Below are 22,310 nucleotides of genomic sequence, written 5' to 3'. Positions count from 1 at the left end.
TCTCATTGGCAGAAACAGTAATTGCAGGTCTACCCCAGACATCACACCGCTAAGGGGTAGTACTTCTCCTTCAGCTTTTCCAGCTATTCTTCTTGACAGAGGTTTCTCTTGAGTCCAGAAGTATTCTAAAGTTCTGGGATTTGGGCCCCAATATTTATACTCAATTTCTCTTTGTTCTCTTTTGGCAGGGAGGCTCTGTGCTCAGTCAAAACCAGTTCTGTCCTCCCTGGTCCAGTTTCCCGGCAGGAGGTGGAGACAGAATTTTGTAAGGCAGACCAGACCCATTCAGGTGCAAGATAATCTGCTCCCCCTACTCTAATTGCAGCCCCGGTCTATTCAGCCCAGCCCTGACACACCTCAACCGCCTCAGTAGCTATCTGCAGTGAGTGCACATCCCCAGCCTCTGTCACTCCAAAGCCAAACAGTCAATACACAAACCAGCAGAGGCACACAGGATGGCGAAGGAAGGAAATACTCACTTTCTAAAAGTGGTATTTTCAAACACACAATATAAAAATCATCTTTACTAAAAGATGCATTTTTATATTCTAAGTTCAGGCATACTAAACTCCATCTTTCAATCTTGTCCCAAAGGGAAGTTATAATTATAAGATGCAATAAATAAACTCCCATTCTATCCTATGGGAAAGATAGCCTTTCAATAGTGAAAAACTAAATACACTGTATTTCACTATCAGGACATGTCACACACACACCACTAGAGGTTCTCCCTTTCCCATAAAGTGCACCCTGCACACAGGGGTACCTTGGGCCTTCCTTAGGGGTGACTCACATGTAATAAAAGGGAAGGTTAGGGCCTGGCAAGTGGGTGCAGTAGCAGGTCTGAGACACCTTGGAAAGGCTGCTTGTGTGGGTGGCACAATCAGTGCTCCAGGCCCACTAGCAGCATTTTGCTTACAGGTCCTGGTGACACACAGTGAACTGTACTATGGACTTAGTAGTAAGCCAAACAAGCCAATCATGGAAACATCAATCCGTATTAACAGTTTACAGAGAGAGTAGCTGTACTTGCACTTGCACTTTGGCACTGATTAGCAGTGGCAAAGTTCCCAAAGCATCTAGACCAACAAAACCGAAACCCAGCACACAGCAAAAATACAGGAGGCAGAGACAAAAAGACAGGGGAAAACCACGCCAAGGATGCCAGGTCTCACAGCGCCATATTTGAATAATTCCCTCATTTGTAAATACACTTTTCATCTGGAAAAGACCTCCAACCATATTTAGGATTGGGAAGCTGCATAAACAGAGCGTACCTTTGGCACTCCAAAGAACAATGAAGGTGTACAAAAATGTTTGTGAACCAGGTCCAATGAAGTAGATTGCCTCTTCATCTAACATTGCTTATTATGATTATTTTGTTAGCCTCCAGTGTGTTTGAATGAAAAGATCCGTTGCTGCTGAATGACCAGTAATTTACAGAGCAGCAAATCAGCTTGACGTGTTTAAAGTTTTTCTTCTTTTAGATGAACATTAATCTGGAATTCACAGCTTCTAAGAGTTTGCCTCATGCAATGTCTTTAAAGTGAAACTTCCAATCTTTTAGTGCACACTAATATTTTAAGTGCCATTGAAGTATGAGTAGTATTAAGGGTTCACTTCCCTTAAAGGCATGCAAGCCGCAACCTCATTGCTCATTTGACAATGGTCAGATATTCAGAAGAGATACATTAAGTTGCCTTCCCTGACCCAATGACCATTCCAGCTGAGCCCTGAGCACTTTAAGGAGAGGAAGGAAACAAAATGCAAAGTGCTTTCAAGTGGACAGTCACTGACCATTAACAGAAGGTTGTTGATAAGTAACATTGGGCTAAGCCAGGCTTTAGTTTTTCACACAATTGCAATATCCCTTGCCGTACTTCCTTCATTAGCACCCCATAAATGAAAGGATTAATCAAGGGAGATAAAAGCAGGTTAGTGTTTGCAATGATGACATGCACATAAAGTGGGATGTTGTGATGTGATCTATGCAGAACGATGGAACATAAAACTGGAAGATAGAAGGCAGACATGACACAGACATGAATACCACAGGTGCTGAAGGCCTTGAAACGGTTTTTGTAAGGAAGACCAAGAACTACTCTTAGAATCAAAATATAAGAAACAGCAATGCACAGAAGGTCTCCAAGGGCAATTACAATGAAGATAGCCAAGACATACCCACTGTTAAAAGTGGCAGCAGAACAGGATAGCTTTGCCACAGCCATGTTCTCACAGTATGAATGGGCAATGTGCCTGCTACAGAATGGCAATGCCATGGTGAAGAGGGCAACAGGCAGTGGAACGACAGTGGCTCTGGTAGCTGATGCTGCAGATACTTTGGCAATGAGAGAATTTGTTACAATCGATGAGTATCTCAGCGGGTTGCACACTGCGACATAGCGGTCGGCAGCCATGGCTGAAAGAATGGAGGATTCAAATGTCCTAAAACACTGAGTGAAGAACATCTGAACCAGGCAGCCATTGAAGCTGATTTCTCCATCAAAAAAACAGAAGATGGAAAACATTTTAGGATTGATGGTAGATGACATAACTAGATCTGAAAAGGCCAGCTGGGAAATGAAAACATACATGGGTCTGTGAAGGTTCAAGACTGCTGTTGTGGTCACGAGAATTAAGCAGTTTCCAAGAACAGTGACAACAAACATGATTAACATTGGGACAGCAAACCAGATCTGGTACACCTCTAGTCCTGGAATGCCAATCAGGACAAGTGTCAAAGGCTTGAATCCAGTGAGATTAGAAGATGGCATGATGCTCCCTTTGTAGCTAAAATATGAATCTGCAGCCACGTCGCTGAAAAGATATAAAACAGAACATATGATTGATTTTTTTCAGTTTCTTCAATCAATTTCTTTTATAATTTCTGCTAAGAATGATACGTAGTACTTGGCAAATCTTTTTAAACATGCATGCAGTAATGCAGGAAATGATTATTTAGGGATGAGCGTGTCAGGCAGTGTAGTCCTGCTTGAATTTATGTAGAAAAAAAAAGAAAAGAAGTCAAAACAATTTCACTGCAGAATAATTGACCCTTTGTATGAGATGGTAGAGAAATCTAATTGCTGCAGAGGTCTAGGACAGGGTTTGAACAATAAAACATTATCAGGCCACCTGACATATAATGTTCAGGATAGATAACACAGGCCAGAAGAATCAACAAGTTGTTGGGACACTAAAGGAAGTGATGCATCCTCCAACTGCCCAAACCACTATATTTTGTGATCAACCATTATGTCATGGACATGTCTACCTTCTTTGCATGACAGCTTCAAGGTCGCACACGTACTAACACTCACACACTTAGTCCCACTGCTCTCCTCCCACTTTCATTTCACAACCAAAACATCATTTCCATCAAACACAATTGTGGATCACCTTCAGCTTGTGTGATTTTGGTGTGCGTTTTTGTCTTCCATTTCCCTTGTAGTGCTTCCATGCACACATCCATCCTAATTGATGATTGGAAAGGCCAACACACCCACCCGCAGAGGGCATTTTTATACATGGAACAGGATAAGGATATTCAACTGGCTTTAGGGGTTTACTGCATTCTCAAACAGTAGATGTTAGCAGCATTCTTTCTGTTGAGATAACCCGGGACAATATTTACTAAACATTATTACTATTGCAACCAGCCTTCAATGTTGGTACAATGACATTTAGATGTTTTATTTCCTATTACAATTTTCTCTTAAACTTACTACTAGAGATTGCGTTTAAACATTAATTCTAGGCCCAGGTTTAATACTGTGTGCAAAGTTTGAGCAAAGCAGTAATTATTGCTCCATCACTCTTTTGCACCATAATACATAGTGGGAATATATGCCTGTTCTTATAGAAGTTGTATCACATGTTGTCACGATTCTCTCCCTGCGCCCTCATGTCCTCCATCAGGGCCCTACTTGTGGGACTTTACACTGTTATAATAAGCTGCTGGACCCTCCTCTTCATGCACATACTGGCTTGCAGCCATTTGGACTCTACTTGGAAATGGACATCCATTCCCAATCCATGCCAGGTTTTGTGGAGGCCAACCTACTCATGCATGAAGCCAGCCTGCTCATGCCTGAAACTCCATTACTTAGAATTCCCTGCTCACTGCTCCGTGTCTACCCCTGCAGGCCAAGGGTGGGTGGAGGAATACAGGTCACCCGTGGCTGGCTGCTGCTAGCCTGCTCACACCTGATGCATATGATTATTGTGAGCTCTTTTAAGCTCCAGCTCCCTTCAGCCCAGTGTTGGTCATTGTAACTGTGTACCAGTGAGACTGACCCTTGTTTCCACTGATTCCTGAGCTTTTGGTATCCTTGTTTCCAGTGTTTCCTGAGCTTTTGGTATCCTTGTTTCCAGTGTTTCCTGAGCTTTAGATATTCTTGTTTCCAGTGTTTCCTGAGTTTTAGTTATTCCTTGTTCCTGAGCTGGTACTGTTCTCCTTGTTCCTGAATTAGCACTGACTGCAGTGCTCCCTTGACCCCTGAGCCTTAGCATTCCTTGTTCCTGAGCTGCATCTGTTTCCCTTGGTCCTGAACTAGCACTGCCTGCAGTGATACCTTGGCTCTTGAGGTTTTGCTCAATTCTTGTTCCTGCTCCAGGAAAGCCTTCAGTGACACTTTGTTTTCTTGACTCCTGATCCAGCACTATTCTAGTATACCCTTGTAGCCTCCCCTTCTGTTTATCCCTTTCCAGTCCCTGCCTTGCTTCCGATTTCCTTGGTTCCAGTTCCTAGTTTGTTGTCTTTCTATTCCTGCTGCCTTGCTTCTATTACCTTGTATGTTTGTTACTTGCTTTCTGCCAAGTGTGCCCTGTGATTTCCTTCCTTTCCTGTTAAGCACTCCTCCTTGTCTATTGTTCTTGTGTTTAGTTCTACACCCTTGCTGTTACTACCTTGTGTGTTCCTGTTTGATCACCAGGATACATGGGCACAGCTGACTACCTAGGTGGTGTTTCTCGTTCACTGTGAGTATTGTCCTTGAGTTACCTTTATAACATCACCATAGGTATCAGCTCCACAGACCATGCCTTTGCATGCATATCCTATTTGTAGGTATTTGCAGTCAGTATCTGTAACTGCAATTGTGGATGAGGAACATACTAAGCTTCAGTCTTTCCGTGTGCAGCTTCTGAGTGCTTTACCCACATTCTCTTTATTGTTAATGTTGTTTCATATATATGTCTTGCACATTCATCCTCGGTGTAGTTATGCTGAATGCTAAATCCCCTCATGAGTGCCTGTCCTTTCTGAGTCTTAGCCAACTTGTTCCTTTGTGCAGGCTTCCCCTTTGGGTCTTTTTTCTCCTCTGACTTCCTGTGTGATCCTGGGCAGCACTGTACTACATGTTCTACCTACGTTTTCTAACCAGCCGCCAGTCTTTGCCCCAGACCCTCACTGTGTTCCCGACATAGTCTGGGACAGTCACAGACACTTGTGGTATTCTACATTAATATCAACCAGCATATTTTTCCTATGAACCTGATATTGTCATCCCCACCGCATTCTGAAAGAATACAAAAATGGTCATAAAGGTCCCAATAAATCAATTTCTTTCTGTAAACTACAAGCTAAAATGATGAGAATAAAAGTAACTTCTGCATTTGTGGAAATTGTAAAGACTGCAAATACAGTATGAGTGTGGCTTCATATAGTGTCCCATATGCTATCAAGAGACTTTCTATCGGTCAGCTTTTTCATGAAAATCAGATTTTGTGGTCTGTGTGTTGAACTTAGGTACAGAGTGAGTACTATCCATTAGGCCAAGAGATGAAACATCTAAGGGCGATGCAGAATGGAAATCAATCTTACCCTGTAGTGCATCATTTCCAAGAGGAACAGAAAAGTGATATGAGTGTATTGACATTTTTTGTCTTTGATAGGGCAAAGGACAGTATGAGAGGGGCAATATAGAATTGATGCTCAGATCAATGGAATTCAGATACATAATTATACGAGAGATGAAATTCCCCACAGGCTTGAACTCAGATGAGGAACTCAATGTACATTTAGGTTGAGGACAACTAATTTACTACTAAAATGCTGCATTTATGTCATTTTTTAGCTTGTAGTATACAGATAAAAACAGAAATTATTGTGTTTTTTCATGGCCATATTTCTCTTTCTTTAAGAATTCAGTAATGATGACACTATAAAACCTTCATAGGACAAAGATGTTGGTCACAAAGAAGAGAAGGATTGTTTTGATGTTAGAGTATTTTTTATTTGAGTTTATTAACACTTTGCCATTTCTAGACCAAAACAACACTAAAATTCACAAGCTATCTGTAACTGACCTTAATATACCTTGCACCGCTATGATGAACCACTTATGACCTCACATACTACATCACTGTGGATTTTATAGAGCATCCTTTTTGTTGCTGTCACTTTTGAGTGCACTTTCCTATACATGAGTTCAGCTTGTGCACTGTACACAAATAATCTGATATATTAAGGTGAAATACTTCCTATTGGGAAAAAAACACTCTTTTTTATTTTAAAGAAACTATCATATTTTTGCATTTTTTACATATTTGTCACATTATTTAGATGCCACATATTTTCCCTTTTAAGTTCATTCACCAGTTCTTTGAGCCCAGCCAGACCCTTGGCTCAGCATGGCTCTGTTGGCTACTGGTCTCCATGCTTGCCCACCTCTAGCTGCAAACCTATGAAACATTCCTCAGAGTTTCCAGGTGGTGGGGATGCCCCTTTCAGTACCCATTTTCCTTACAAATCACAAAGAGTCAGAACGTGGTCTATGTGAATCCCAATACTATTTGTGATTAAAAGAGTCATGTTGGTGCACTGCAACTTTGGATTTTACACTTACATAGTCTGCGATTTTGCACAAAGGTTGTAGCATAAACATGCTGATCTGGGTGCTTGGTTTTAGGTTTCACCTACAGACAGATTCAGCTGTTTGGTGAGAGGTCATGTCATACATCACACAACACATATGTAAGAAAATGGGTTAATCGTTGAGGGTGATGAAACCCTTCTTAAGCAGCAACCACAATTGTTCTCAAAGTGAAGTCACAAGCAAACCCCAAATTAACCTGTGTTCAACTCTTGGGTAGTTTGTCACAGAACAGTCAGGCTTAAATTAGAGGCAATGTGTAAAGTATTTGTGCAACACTTCAAACAGTAACACAGTGAAGACACACAACAAAAGGAGCCAACAACTGAGAAATTTCAGCAAATAGAGATATTTTACTAAATTAAACAAGAGCAGAACGACAAAAATCCATTTGGTGGAACAGAGGATATTACATTTTAAAGTTTTTAGTGAAAATAGTGGCGTAAAGCGCTAACTGTGGATATCTGGTCGTGCCAGACTGGCACAAAGTCACAAGTTCAGGTCTTGAGGCCCGCTGAACAAAGGTACCTTAAATCACAGTTTGCGGAGCATTATGCGGTTTCGCGCCAGATTTGCATTGCACAGTTGAAGTGATGAATCTGTTCTGAGAAGCAGCAAGGATGTAGTGTGAGGTCCTGTTGTGTCTGTGTTGAAGATCCAGTTGACAGGGCTTGTGATGCGAAGTCCGGTGTTTAGGATATGGTGTGCAGTCGTGGTGATGCATCGGTTCAGAAGAGCTGAAAGCCTGCGATGCGTAGTCTGGCATCTTTGTCAAGGCTACCGCAGATGAGAGATGGAAGGAGCGATCCCAAGGATGTATCTTGGAGCAGCGGTTCTGGGCTGCTGCAGGAATGAGGATCTTTGTGACAGGACTAATCCCCGCATCAGCAGAGATGTGTTGGTTCCGCTGGGTCCACCGATACACCACGCAGCAGAGGCGGTGTATCGGTTCCGCCGGGTCCACAGAGGCTGGTGAGCATATTAAGACCACTTCCAAGCATAAAGGACTGGGATGGCCCCACTTGGAAGGGTAGACTTACAGATAGCAGAGTCAAGGTGCAGGTGCAAGATTGTTCGAAGCCTGTTATGTCCATGAGGCTTCAGATCAGGAGGCCAGCCAATTAGCCCTAGGAGTCACTCTGGGTTTTGGGTTCAAGAGATACAAGTCCAACCCTTCTCACACGGCCAACAGGCCAGCAGGCAGCAGGTCACCACAGCAAAGCAGCAGTATAGGAAGGCAGTAGTCCTGCAGGGTGCAGTCAAGCAGATTGGCAGTCCTTCAGCAGCAGTCCTTCTTCCTGCCAGAGTATCCACTTGTCCAGAGGTGTACTGAACTGGTGGTGTTTGAGGTCCAGTATGTATACCAATTTATGTGATTGAGGTACAGGAGAAGCTTCTAAAGGCTTCCCTTTGAGGTCCCCAGACATCCCTCCTCTCCTGCCCTGGCCCCAGACTAACTACTGGGAGTATGTAGCCCTTTGTGTGGGAAAAGGACAAAGCCTATTCAGGTGTAAATGAGGCTGTGCCCAGCTCCTCCCTCCAAGCCTGCCTGTGATAGGTCATCCTGGCACAAGTGCCATAGCTCCCTTTTGTGTGTGACTGTCTAGGAGGAATACATAAAGCCCAACTCTCAGCTAAACCCAGTCATGTTACCAGAGACATCTCACCAAGTGGTCCAGACATAGGACCGTCATGTCAGCTGTGGATTCTCTGCCTTTTCTACCTGAACCGAGCCCGTTCCATGGACCTCGCAGAACTTAAGTCCTGCAGGTTGGACTATTGCCCATTATCACTTTGCTGGACACTTTGCACACCAAGAGATATTGTAAGACGTTTGCTGGATATTGCAGTGACTATTAGTCACAGAACACATTTTTTTGGTTTTGCATTCAATAACAACCTGCTCTAAATTGGTCCGTTTAAAAATGTATAGCTAGGCTGGCTAAATAAAGTGTTAATCTGGTATGAATAATATGACATAATGTGTTTGAGTTCAAATACTTTATCTCTTCCCGAAGTAAGCTTTGACTGCTAACTATTGCCAACTTTTGGAGACGCAGTTTTCCAAAGGGAATAACTCCTATCCAAATGAAATGAAATAGTCAGTTCTGAAAAAGCAATCATCAACAAAATTATATTCCCCAGATGCTGCCAATGAATCACCTATTGCCCCTGAGCCATAGAAAGGATCTCACAATATAATTCAGCTTTTTTCCTTTAATAAGAAAATATTGTGGGGCATTTGAGGAAAAGGTAGCAAAGAGATGTCAGGAGACTCTGAGAAGTTATGAGCCTGCTGAAGGTTTTTTTGAGCAGGGAAACAATCACAGCTTTTATGGTTAATACATTGGTAGGACCTTATGATGAGGCAAGCAAGATATCTCAAAGGGAGTTCAGGGCAGGAGCTATGATCTCTTGATCACTAAGAATTAAATTTAATTGAAAAGTTAAGAAGAGTTATAGTGTACTGTTAGAAATGGGATTTCTGGTTGGCTAGGGCTTCCGCCTAAGCCAGGCAGAAACCACCACTCTAGTCAGGGCAAGGGAGCTACATGCTGAAGATAACCCCTACTCACCTCCTTGGTAGCTTGGCATGAGCATTCAGACTTTTCCCAGAGACAATGTGTAAAGCGTTTGCTCAACACACTCACAGCAGCAACACACCAGGCAGACCACAAAAGGAACTCCACACAAGGTATATAAAAATAGCCTTTGTATTATCTAAAAACACATTAGAATAGCAATCACACAATATACACTGTGCCAACTGGCACTAGGCAATATTTACAGGGTATTATATACACATGACAGGGCCAATTGGACCACTTTCAGAATCATCACAAGCACAAATAGTAAATGTAGAACACAACCAGTAATGACTGGCAAAACACTGTACTCAGCATTATATCCTGCAACATAAATCATATTATGCAATCAGTATCACATCAGGCGTAAAATACATTATGCGCCAACCTCATAAGCCTAAACCCATAAGGTAATAATATCCTCACCACCATAAACACTTTATGCAATAACCTCACAAGCATAAACACAGAACGCAATAACCTCATAATCATAAATCACATTAGAGACCTCAATCATGGTGCATAAAACACATTTAGCATATTAGCACATAAATCACATTAGGGCCTGGCGCCCTATGAACCTAACACTATCCCCCTGGCCAACTGGCCTTCTCAGAGGGCTCAAATGCCCTATGTCCATAATGTCAGGGCGTGCTGCCAATGCAGCAGAATCCAAAACTGTGCAATTGCGCTGGCCTAAACGTTGCAGCAGTCACTAATTGCTGTGCAGCTGGAAAGAAACTGGAGGCACTGGCACTCACTGCGCCCTCTAAACAAATGTGACCAATCATTGTCCGCTACGGCGGCGAAACTGAGGGAATAAAGAATCAGGCACTGGCGCTTCGGTGCCCTCAGGAGACCACATTGGGACTCTACAACAAAAATGCGGCCAACGTTGCAGTTGCCCGCTACGGCAGTGCAGCTGTGAATAAACCAAGAGGCCCTGCTCTGGGGCACTTTAAACAAATCTGCCCCCATCGTTGGAGCGCCCCGCTCTCTTACGGGACCGCGCAGGCACTAGGCACTGTGCCTTGACTGGCACCACAAACCGATTGCTCCGAGAAATGCCCCCAAGCCCCACTCCGGGACTTTGTAAAACAAATGCAGCCTCCCGATCAGCCCCACTCACTGGGACATTCTGGGGAGGCTCGCTTCTCTTCTTAAGGCGGGCTTCTGTCAGCCTGAGTAGCCCGCGAGGCTCCCCCTGCACTTTGCCTTTACCCGGTCCCTCTCCGGGGACACGAGACTCTGCAGGGGAGCCCGCGTGGCTCCGGATGGCTTCTCCGGTGGGTGGGAATTCCTCTTCCTGCTCCGCTGGCCTCAGAGGCCCCGCCCACAGTCAGGCAAGCCCGCCTGACTTCTTGGGCCGAACCAGGCCGCAGCGGTGACTTCTTTTCGGCGCTGCAGTGTGGGGTGAGCACCCGCCTTACAATAAAGCATAAAGCGAGGGTCACCAATGCAGGGTGGGGACCCGCCTTAAAGGTACCAATGTGGGGTGGGCTCCTGCTCGGTTTTCAAGCATGTATGCGGGGTGGGCACCCGTGAAACGCACCACAATGTAGGGTGGGCACCCGCTTCTTAAAATAACCTCATAAAGCGGGGTGGGCACCCGCTCGGCTTGCAAAATGCATGGTGGGCTCCCGCTGATGAAAGGAGTAAATGCGGGGGAATCCCCACGTCGGGATATCCTCTAAAAGGGCTGCAGCTCCATGCTGTGAAGCCCACGCTGTCCTCTGGCTGGAGGAAAAGCAGAGCGCTCTTAAGGCGCTATAGTCCAAAAAAAGTCCTTAGCTGTCCAAAGGGGCATAGCTGGGCCCAGGAAGGCCAGCACACAGGGCCCTCCAGCAGGGAGGCAAGCCCCTGTGGCGGCTCTTCCTGGGCCCCTAGCAGCAGCAAGCCCCAAACAAGTCCAGGAACAGCACACCATCATTGGGTCACAGCCCCTACATTTATACTCATATTCTCCTTTATCTGCAGTACAGGGCTTGGGAGAACCAGCAACAACTGGCTAGAGGGGAATTGGAGCACTCTGTATACCAGGCTCCTCTTCCCCTTTGTCAGGTGGGGGCTGGGTGATCAGACACACCACAGGTGGCAGAGCCAGCATTGCAAAAGGGTAAGAACAATCCTTTTCAGGGACAGGGGACTACTCCTCCCACTACTCTAAATGCAGATGTCCCATTCAGCCTAGTGCTGGCTCACCCTGCCCCTCCTGGACCAACACAAACCTCCCAGCCCCTGTCACTCAAAAGCCAGACATGCAATTCACATCAGGCAGGCAGACACATACCACACAGAAATGCCAACTTCTAAAAGTGGCATTTCTAAAATAGTTATAATAAATCTCCGCACACCATTGCGCGTGTTGGACTTAGCCCTTTTTGCAGGGGCATCCCTGAACTTGTTGCCTTCCTCCTGTATTTTTTCTGACCTGTTGTTGGCTGTTTTATGACTCTGGGCACTTTACCACTGCTGATCAGTGCTAAAGTGCATATGCTCTCTATTGTAAATTAATGTATTGATTAGTGACTCCATGATTGTGTTATTTGATTTACTTATCAGACCCTAGTACAGTGAACCATGTGTGCCCAGGGCTTGTAAATCAAATGCTGCTGGTGGGCTTGCAGCTCTGGTTGTGCCACCCACAGAAGCAGCTTGTAAAGTGTGTCTCAGGCCTGCCACTGCAGGGCCTATGTGCAGTCTGTGACTGCCATGTTGACTGACCAAGTGCACCCACTTGCCAGTCCCTATACCTTCACTTATCTTCATATCAGACCCCCCTAAGGTAGGTCCAAGGGCAGGGTGCATTGTAAGTATAAGGTAGGACATGCCCTGGTGTGTGTGTCATGTCCTAATAGTGAATTACAGCCATTTTCGTTTTTCACTATTGCAAGGCTACCTGTTCCCCATAGGCCAGAATGGGCAGTTTGATTATTACATCTTATAATCCTAACTGACTCAGGGAACTAGGTAGAAATTCGAGTTTAGTATGCCTGAAATCAGAATGATAAAATACATCTTTTAGTAAAGTTGGTTTTAACATTCTGTGTTTGAAAATACCACTTTTAGAAAGTAGGTATTTTCTTGCTTAACTGTCCAAGCCTGCCTTTGCTAGGTTGTGTATTGTGTGTCTGGTTCTGTGAGTGACAGGGGCTGGGGGATTCCAGGAGAGAGGGTGTGTCAGCACAGAGGTGAATAGAAAGAGCTGCATGTAGATGGGTGGGAGGAGTTGCACCTGGGACCTGAATAGGGCTGTGCCTTCCCTCCACAATGCTGGCTCCACCTCCTGTGGTGCATCTGATGTCTCTGCCCTGCACTGTGAAAGGGAAGAAGGAGTCTTGTCAACAAAGTGCTCCAGGACTGACCAGAACTGGTTTGGACTAGGCAAAGGCCTCTCTGCCTTCAGAGAACAAAGGGAAAAGTACTATAAATATGGGGACCCAGACCCCACGACTTTAGATCACTTCTGGAATAACAAGAAGAAACCTCTGCCAAGGAGAAGAACCAAAGGTAGCTGTAGGAGTTGGACTGCCCCCCTGCCAGTGTGCTGTGTTGTTGGGTTGGCCTGTAGTGGTGTCTTCATTGCCAAGGAGAGGAGAAGGAACTTTTACAAAACTTTCATCATCTTGCAGAATATTTCTCCAAGAGTTTGAACTTGTGCTTGCCTCCTACTGAAGTCTCAGGGACAACAGACTTCACCACCAGCTCCCCTCTGAATTTCCTTGCTGGGAATTCTATCTGCAGAAGCCTGCGTGTCGCAGGGAGCTGGAAGCGCGACGCAACGAGAAGAAGCGTGTCACCGCCGCAGCTGTAGTCATCGCATTGCCAGAGAAGCATGACGCATCTCCCAGAAGCGTGCCTTCGTCGCAGCGGTCTGCTGTCGCATCACCGGAGAAGTGCGTCGCAACCGTAAGGGTCGCCGTCGCATCATCGGAGAAGCGTGTCGCAGGGCCTGTCGTGGCTCCAAAGAACAGAGTCGCCGCAAGGCTGCCAGGGCGTGCCGCATCGTCTCAACGTTGTCGCATCAAGGGCGCCATCTTATTGCATCACACCGGATTGTCGCATCGCATCGAGGCACCATCTTGCCGCATCGCAACCGGGCTGCAGCACGAGAATCTACGCATCACCTCCTCTCCGGTAAGGATCAAAACGCATCCCCTACTCTGCGCAAGCATTGAGGCATCGACGCATCGTCTACACCGAAGCAAGGAACCGACGCATCTCCAACGCTGCAAGCCTTTTGTTTATTTTGCATTACGCATCCGGGTACTTTTGCGAGAACTGTGTCGCATTTACTAACAACTTGAACTAAGCTAATTCTACCCTCTTTAAGTCAATTTTGAGTACAGTATTGTGGATTTTTGTCGTTTGTGGTCTTGTGTTAAGTCTATATAAAGAATACTTATTTTTATAAAACCTGTGCGGTGTCCATCTGTAGTCTTTTCGCTGTATTACTGTAAGGGGTCAGCAGGTCATACTAAATAGAGGAAACATCATGAGACTGTTGGCCGAGTTACCAATGCTGCGTCATATTACAACAGCAGATCTGCCCAATCAAGACGACAGTCACTCGGAGATGACCCTAACATCATGGAAGTCAGAGGAAACAGTCAACGAAATTAATACTGTAACGGATCAATTTGAATTCTTGGGCATATCATAGCGAGACCCAGTTCCCCTGACAAATCCGGATCAAAGACAGAACATTCACACCCCTGGGTACTCGACTTTGCCGAATGCCCGAGGTCTCACGGGTACTGATATCAAACCTAAAGATACAGCAATGGAAGAAAGTCAATGGCACTGGCTAGCGTCATTAAAAAGTCCTACAACACAATGACCAATTAATCAAACAAAAAGCCCCCTGAAAGAAGACACACTAAGCATCCTGTCCTGGAGCATCGCAGGTGCATGACCTAAACTTATAGACAGTGCATTGTTGAGACACCTGGGTTAAATACGACATCATAGCCTTGCAAGAGAGCTGGCTGTCAGTGTCCACTACAATTGCCCGGTTGCTCGCTTCATCAAGTGGATGCCCAAAAAATACACTGATTTGAAAGTCCTAAAGGGGGACTATCGGTCTACATGTCAAAAGCCCTAAAGGTCGAATCAGAGCATATGTCAATGTCAATCTCAAACATACAGATAATTAAGCTCAAATTTGGCCAAGACCACTGGACAAGTTTGGTGATCTTGTTTAATATTTATGCCCATCCAAACACCCAATATAAATCTGCAACATTTGAAAAATGAATGCATGAGATAGCCGAAGAAAGATATAATGCGCCAACTTGGGAAATAATGATAACAGGTGATTTCAATACACATTTAATATACACGCCAGATGATGATGAGCAGCTAGCAGTCGAAAACGAAATCTGGTCAATAAATCTCCAAGCAAACCATCCCCTGAAGCGAGCCAATGGAGTCGGGAAAGAACTGGCCACAGAACTTGATCACTTCAGTCTGAGAGTAGTCAACAGCAGAACGGTGGACGATCATCCTCTAGAGTTTACATATTACGGACCAATGCCAGGACCAATCATTGACTATACCATTCCCTCTTTACAGTTACTACAACAACTAATCAAGTGTTCAACCGACAGTGACCACTCAATCCAGCAACTACCTATCAACATAAACCCCGACAGACACCCATTAGCACCTGTAGTTAGTGGGGGAAGCGAAGTAACAAATCTAAAACAACTGATCTGGTCCCCTACTGCAATAAAGCCTGGACAGACTTTATGACATGGCTGATAAATTCCGCATCCAGTATAGCATCAGGATGGCGCAAAATACTTACACGTCCGGTGACACGCAAAACCAGCGAACTAAGGAAAGAACTGAGACGGGAGATTAGAAAGGCCAGTAAACCTAGGGGCAGATTTATGAGCCCCTTGCGCCACTTTTGCGTCACTTTTCCCATGTTAAAAGTGACGCAAAAGTGGCGCAAGGGGCTCATAAATCTGCCCCTAGGGGGCAGATTTATGAGCCACTTGCGCCACTTTTGCGTCACTTTTCCCATGTTAAAAGTGACGCAAAAGTGGCGCAAGGGGCTCATAAATCTGCCCCCTAGAACACAAACGGTTGCATGGGGAAAACTAAAAAACTTGAAAAAGGAATACAAGAAACATCTCTGGCAAGAGAGGAGAAGAACGACAGAAGATTTCTGGCCTAAGCTTCTGTACAACTGCAAACGATCAAATGCCTAAGCTTTTTGCACAATAATAAATGACATAGGCAGGGAAGTGAGAGCAATGAATGCTTCAAATGTCCCCGAAAAAGACTGGGCAGCTTACTTGACAAAGATCTTTGCTAATGCAGAGCAGCGTTCAGTGTAGAAAATCAAAAAGGTTATCAAGTCGGATAGTATAAATAACTCTGCAATACTGCCTCCTTGTGACAGCTCAATCCTTTCAGAACACACAATGTACACCGTTAGGAGTGGAACAAGTTATCAAGGCTGGCAGAAGTGATGGTGCCCCTGGCCCAGATGGCATTCCGCAAGAAATATACAAGGTAGTTCCAACCTTTGGACCAACCTGATAACAACATTTTTAAAGAGGTGGAACACATGGACATAGTCCCAGACAACTGGAGGGGGTCCGATAATAAACCTAGGGGCAGCTTTATGAGGTTTTGCCGTAGGGAAGCGTAGCAGGCCTTCCTGCTGCGCTTCCCTACGGCAAAAGAAAAGGGCAGGGATGCGCCGTATCTATAAAATGCGGCGCATTCCTGTCCTTTTCCCCTGCGCCGGCGCACAATGGGCTGCCTGCGCCAACGCAGGCACCTCTGCACCATGGTGCAAGAGTGCCTGCGTTGCGGAGATGAATATTTTTGTACAGGAAGGGAAACCTTTCTGTACAAAAATAATCACAAGAGGTTTTTCCTCTTTGTATGGGTGCTGCAGAATGCAGCACACATAGAAAAAGGAAAAACGAGGAGAAATAAAGATATTTCTCCCCGTTGCGCCTCCCTTACGCCTCCCCTGGAGAGGCGGAAGCTTTTGGCGCTGCCTCAGATTTACAATTTCTCGTAAATCTGGGGCAGTGTTAAAAGGCCATGGGTGTTGCTAGGAACGCCCCCAGCAACACCCATTGCACGCCCCTTTAACGCAGAACACTGCGTTAAAGGGACTGATATTTATGAGGCATCATTATGCCAAAAAAAGTGGCTCAGTGCTGCCTGATAAATATCACGCAGGCTTCTGCGCCACGGAACGTCACAAAAAGTGACGTTCCGATGGCGCAACGGGCCTCATAAATCTGCCCCCTAATCTTCAAGGGGGATGATGGAACAAATACAGCTAACAACAGGATAATAGCACTCATCGACTCAAAAGCCAAATATTATGCTTAGTTAATACTGGAAAATGTAACCGATTGGTCAAATACCAAAAGCCTAATTCCACTACAACAGACGGGTAATGCTTCACCTGCACAAATCCGCCTAGAATTTGGACTGACACAACAAGAGACAGCAAGAAGATTCCACACAATTAAATCATGGCATAAAATACAAAACAATCGGTCCAGCCCTATAGTTAGCGCTCTATGGCAGTCAATGATGAACGAAGCACATTCGAGCTATAACAAGTATTTATTGTCAGCACTGGAAAAAATCAATACAACTGATTTATGGGATCTAAATCTGTCACACCCTACTTTTTGCCATCAACAAAGCAGCAAAAATTAATTTACTCATGGATGATAAGAAAATATTTTCACTGCGATCACATGCCTGGATGACAATCCAAACATAAGTCACCTTACAACCAGCAGCATATCTTTTTTTAGGTCGAGGGACCGTCCGGTCTGCCGAAGGCAGAACCGGAAGTCCGGAGATTTAATGTTTCTTAGAGTGGCTATTTAGCCCGCCTCTCTTTTTGCTTCTCCTCCATTGGCTGCCTTCCTAAACGGAGGCCAGCCATTGGAGGAGAGAGCCGTCCCTCCAAATAGGCTCCGTCTTTTTCAGATTCGGGGGCGTGTTCCATGCTGTTCTTTCCACTTTTTAGCCACGCACCCGAATCTGAAACCGCCGCTGCGTTTCTCCGAGGCATTTCTGCTTCGCCTCGGAGAAAGGCGGTGGTGTTCAGGGCGATTCCCTCAACGACGATTCCCTCAAGCACGTAAGACTAGTTTAAATTAACTCTTCATCCATCTGTTTTCACTTTCCTTATTCGTCCTGTGCTGGTAAATCACTGATGTAAATGCCGTATCTTCATAGAGTGGCTTCAGTGAATTATGTTCCTGGGTGGAAGGCAGGCTCCCACAGGGCTTATTATGATATCCGTCTATCAAGCTCTGTCTTTCAGTCTCACTAATCGTGTTTTTAATACTATAAACATAATTACTTTACATATATTACCAGTGATATCCTTTGCCTCGCGCTACGTAGCCCTGCTGTTATGTGGAATGTGCTTTTTACCTGTGTTATGCGGTATATCACAGCTGTATGGCCATGCAGCATAGCAGTATGTGGGGCTCCACCAATCAAGAGGGAGATAACATGCCCCCACCCATTTCAGAGCAACGCACAGTGGATTGGTGGAATTTAAGGTTTTAACACAATAACACATTTTTAGGCGACCTGGCTGTCTTCTACGCCCAAATATTTGGTACAAGCTTCAACTGTGAATATTTATTTGCATTTTAGCCCGAATATAACAGGGCCACTTGCGAATATATGCTGATGCGATTTCTGAAAGTTCACGAGAGCATTCTCTTTGAGCCCCAAAACATACAGCTTAATTTCCCAGCCTAGCTTTCTGAAATGTTTTCCTTCCTATGTCCTTTCGTTTTCACAGCTTAAGGGTTTGGAAATATTCTCTGTTCCAGAACTCTGAAAGAAGCGTGCAACAAATGACACATCAAATATGTCTACCTCCTGTTGTAATTTCCGTGAACCGCTTTGTAGAAAGATGCTTAATTTCTAAAGTAAACGCAGACGCTGCTGTTACAGAGCCCCCTCATTCTGGTGGTAGCGGCTGCCAGTCTAAAGGACAGTCCTGGCTGGGGGTTGTCAGTGTGTGAGTGTAAGTGCACGTTTACACGCCCAACAGCCCACCTCCTCATTACACGCCTGTTACCTGTAATCACAGGGATCTACCCTGACGCCAGTCTGTCATCACCAGGCCCCGAAGGGACAGCTGCAGAAGAGTCTGTCTCCAGCTCGGCTGTTCTTTCAGGGCTGGACATATAAGCGTCTCAGGTGAGGCTGGAAGGAGTGCACTGACTGGAGCTCACCTTTAGAACGGCACCGACCTCTGAGCTCCCAGGACGGCCGGCCTGTAGGTACAGTAATCACTTTACCCCGTAGGCTTTGGACTTGTTCCTCCAAACACTAAACGTTTTCTTTCAGAATGGCTTTTATGGTTCAAAAAAACAGTCTGAAACCAAGAAAGCAATTTCCTTTTTAATTGAAAAGTGAATACGCTTATCGGGCGTCTTCTTTCCTCTCTTATAAAGTGAAATGTTTTCACCCATTCCAGCTCATAATGTTTGATCTCTGTGGATTGACTGACAGGTTAATTGCAGGAGGTTCAACCCCCAGCAAAGGGGCATTTGAAGATCGGGAGTATTTATTTCCTTGCGAATGCCCGCCATTTGCATAGCTCACCTCTTCATCTGCAGACAAAGGTAGACGCCCCCTCTAAGCTACCGTGTCCCCCTCTCCCACCCACTTACCCAGTGCTGTTTGGGACTCTTGTTTAACATGTCAATCCGGCCAAAACGTCCAACTCCTCTGAACAGGCTGACGGGGCTGCCTCCTTCCCCTCCTGGGACGTTTAGTTAGCTATAATTTCTACAGATCCAGATTTTTTTTTATTTCTTGCAGTTTTCTATAGCAAGAACTCGACCCGAAGGCATAGGGAGTGCTTAACATGAGCACCAGTTACACTACACAAGGAGACACTCATTTTTGATAAGCAAGGAGAGATTAGTGATTTGCCCACAATCACAGGGTGTGTATGTGCTTTCCAGTATGGAGCAAAGTACTACAAACAACATTCACAAGGAACTCATTTGAAGATATTCATCTGTTAAATACAACATCTATGGTTGTTTTTGAGTCAATCTCGCATATGTAAGTCAAGGACAATAAACAATAAAGATAAAGTAAGACCAAATCAATAATAATCACAGTAAGCCCACACAAGACCTATTTTCTTTTTGAAATCAACCAAACCTCAGCACTATTTAAATCACATATAAAAACATTTTATATATACAAAATACCTTTCTTTCTTACATTCGCAGTGCAAAGTGAGCCCCAGTGAAAAAACCATAACCTTTTACAATGTGACCAAACTAGAAAAAACAAGAGTGTAGAAGGTTATTGGAAAATTATAAGGACAGATTATGTACAATATGCAGTAATTCAGTCAAGGATCTCATCAGGACTGTATTTCTGGGGACTAAAGAAAGAAAAAGGGGGAATATAACTGTAATATAGTCAAATTTTTTTAAAAAATAAAAGAAAATTAGGAACCATGAGGGCATAAAAAATTCTTGGTTTACCAGTGTAGAACATACAATCGTCCGTATAGGATCCAGTATGTGAAAAGATATGGCAGATGAAGAATTACATCCAAACCTGTGAACGGGGAATGTTTTTTTTAGTGAAAGTTCAATCATGGAATTTTCAATAGAATCACCCAGGTGCAGTATATTTTAGCACACTTACTTGGGCTTCTATTCCTCCAAGAATAGGGATCAAATCGTACATCCAATATTTATGGAGAATCATAAGATATTCCGATTCTTTAGGGTATTCTTAACTCCTACTTCAACTCTTCTGTAATATATCGGAAACTTTAGTTATTATCCGTATCCCAAAAACAAGCGGTCATAAATAGAAATACCACTCAGTTTACTTACATATTTATAATTCAGAGAGAGAAGAACAAATCTTCTTCTTTCAGTGATGACGCTGCTGAATACGGGTGCAGCGGCGCTCACCCACTGCAATTAATTAAAAGTTCTCTGGGTTAGCGTTGATCCCTTATTATATTCTAGAGGTATATTAGACATTATTGCCTCATAGCTTCTAAAATCTACTTACTTAGTAACCGCTGGAGCAGCTTTGCTCATTCATTTGCTGGTCGCTGAAGTAAAACGCCTGAAGGCGTATTCTCTCGCTCGTGACTTCTTCAGAGCGCTGCCGTGACAGAGTGTTATCTATTTCTGTCTCACTCTGGTGCATGTACCTTTCTTTCTATCTCACTACATCACAACATCACTCTATGCTTATATATCACTACCTCACAACATCCCTCTCCCTCACTACCTCACTCTCTATCTACCTCACTCTCTATCTCACTACCTCACTCTCTATCTACCTCACTCTCTATCTCACTACCTCACTCTCTATCTACCTCACTCTCTCTCACTACCTCACTCTCTATTTCAATACCTCACTCTCTCTCTCTATCTCACTACCTCACTCTCTCTCTGCTAATGCAATAGGTATCACATATGCAAAAAAAAAACTAATGTAAATAGAAATGACAATGCCATTTATTTAGGGATACAAAAATGATAAAAAAATAATTAGCAATACCAATAGCTCTACCTATAATATTGCCGAGACCATTGCATTGTAAATGCTTGTTTAACTTATCCTGTGTATCTAAAGAAAAAGTTACTTGCTATTCGTCTAGAAGTACTGCCGTCCTTAGCGGACAAACCATCTTGGAGATACAAAGGACCTAAAACGTGCACGCTGTGTGGCGCCTCCAAAGAGGATTTTTGCATTCGGTCCGCATATATCCCGCATTAAAGAAAGCATGCCTCTCACTGCGAAAAGGCATCTCCGAGAGGGGGATTAGTTCCTGCCGAACGGCGATAATGAGGAGCCTTGACCCTACGGACCCTCAGTTAAATTGTAAACTTTTGAAATGTTTGCAATCACATGACAAATTACTTAAACAGAGCACCAAGGGCACAGCGCCAGCTCGAGGAAGCTGGTTAGTATAACGATCAAACAACCAGATGACTGAGGACAGAAAATAGATATAGGATTCTTTTAAAAATCTGGGACTCTGGTACTTTGTATGAATAGAAACAAAAATCCAACTTGACACTTTACAATACAAGGACCATTTTATTTGAAGAACAATGAAACAACAACACCTGAGTTGTTGAATGGTTTTAGTACATTTTATATTGTTAAAATAACAAAGTGAACTTTTGAGAAATTGACAAAACTAGAAAAATACCAATTAAGATTTTTTTCTTAATGATTTTATTATCTTGTACTATTTGATAATAATGTGATGGTTTTTAATAACATATAACAATAACATCGAAAACAAACTCTTTGTGATGTATGTTACATTTATCTCAGAGGTAAAAATTAGACTTTTGTTCACATTTTTTTACATAGCAAAGATAGAGAAATAGGGTATTGCAAAGTTCAGCAGAAGGTTTAGCGGACTTAGCAGCACACGCTAAGACATTTGTACCTATTCTTTTACTTTTTTGCTGATTATGCCCACTTACGTTCAACTTTACTCTCCATGCTCTGCTTTTCACCTCATCTCTTCCCAATCTATTACTTAGTTTTGCTGGTTCAGACTACTCTTATATTCACTTCAAGCCACATTATTTCCTCGTCACCTCTAATCTCTTCCAAAGCATCTTACTTTCTGTCCTGAGTCCAACACTCTTATATCCATCCTTCCCCTCAGTGCTCTGCTTCTTTCTTCTCCTCTTTCCGCCCAGCCTCTCACCCTTTTTTGTCACAACTTTTTTCCCTGGTTCTGGCCCCTTTGCTTCGACCTCTCAATTTTCACCAGGCTCTTCTTGCTGGTTCTGCCCCTCTTACATCCACATCTTCCTTC

At 44.1% G+C, this 22,310-nt stretch overlaps 1 protein-coding gene across 1 annotated transcript in view; it reads right to left on the bottom strand.

The window, feature by feature from the left end:
* Positions 1 to 1,799: 1,799 nt before the first annotated feature.
* LOC146806222 (olfactory receptor 52K2-like) overlaps positions 1,800 to 22,310 on the bottom strand; it is a 144,820-nt gene continuing 124,309 nt past the window's right edge. The window contains exon 2 of the mRNA XM_085623901.1: positions 1,800 to 2,817. Within this exon, the coding sequence (XP_085480027.1) occupies positions 1,800 to 2,817 (1,018 nt within the window). The remainder of the gene's footprint in view (positions 2,818 to 22,310) is intronic.

Source organism: Triturus cristatus, chromosome 8 (assembly GCF_964204655.1).
Source record: "Triturus cristatus chromosome 8, aTriCri1.1, whole genome shotgun sequence".
Lineage (NCBI taxonomy): Eukaryota > Metazoa > Chordata > Amphibia > Caudata > Salamandridae > Triturus > Triturus cristatus.
The sequence above is the reverse complement of the archived record's forward strand: the minus strand, read 5'-3'. Positions and strand labels throughout refer to the sequence as shown.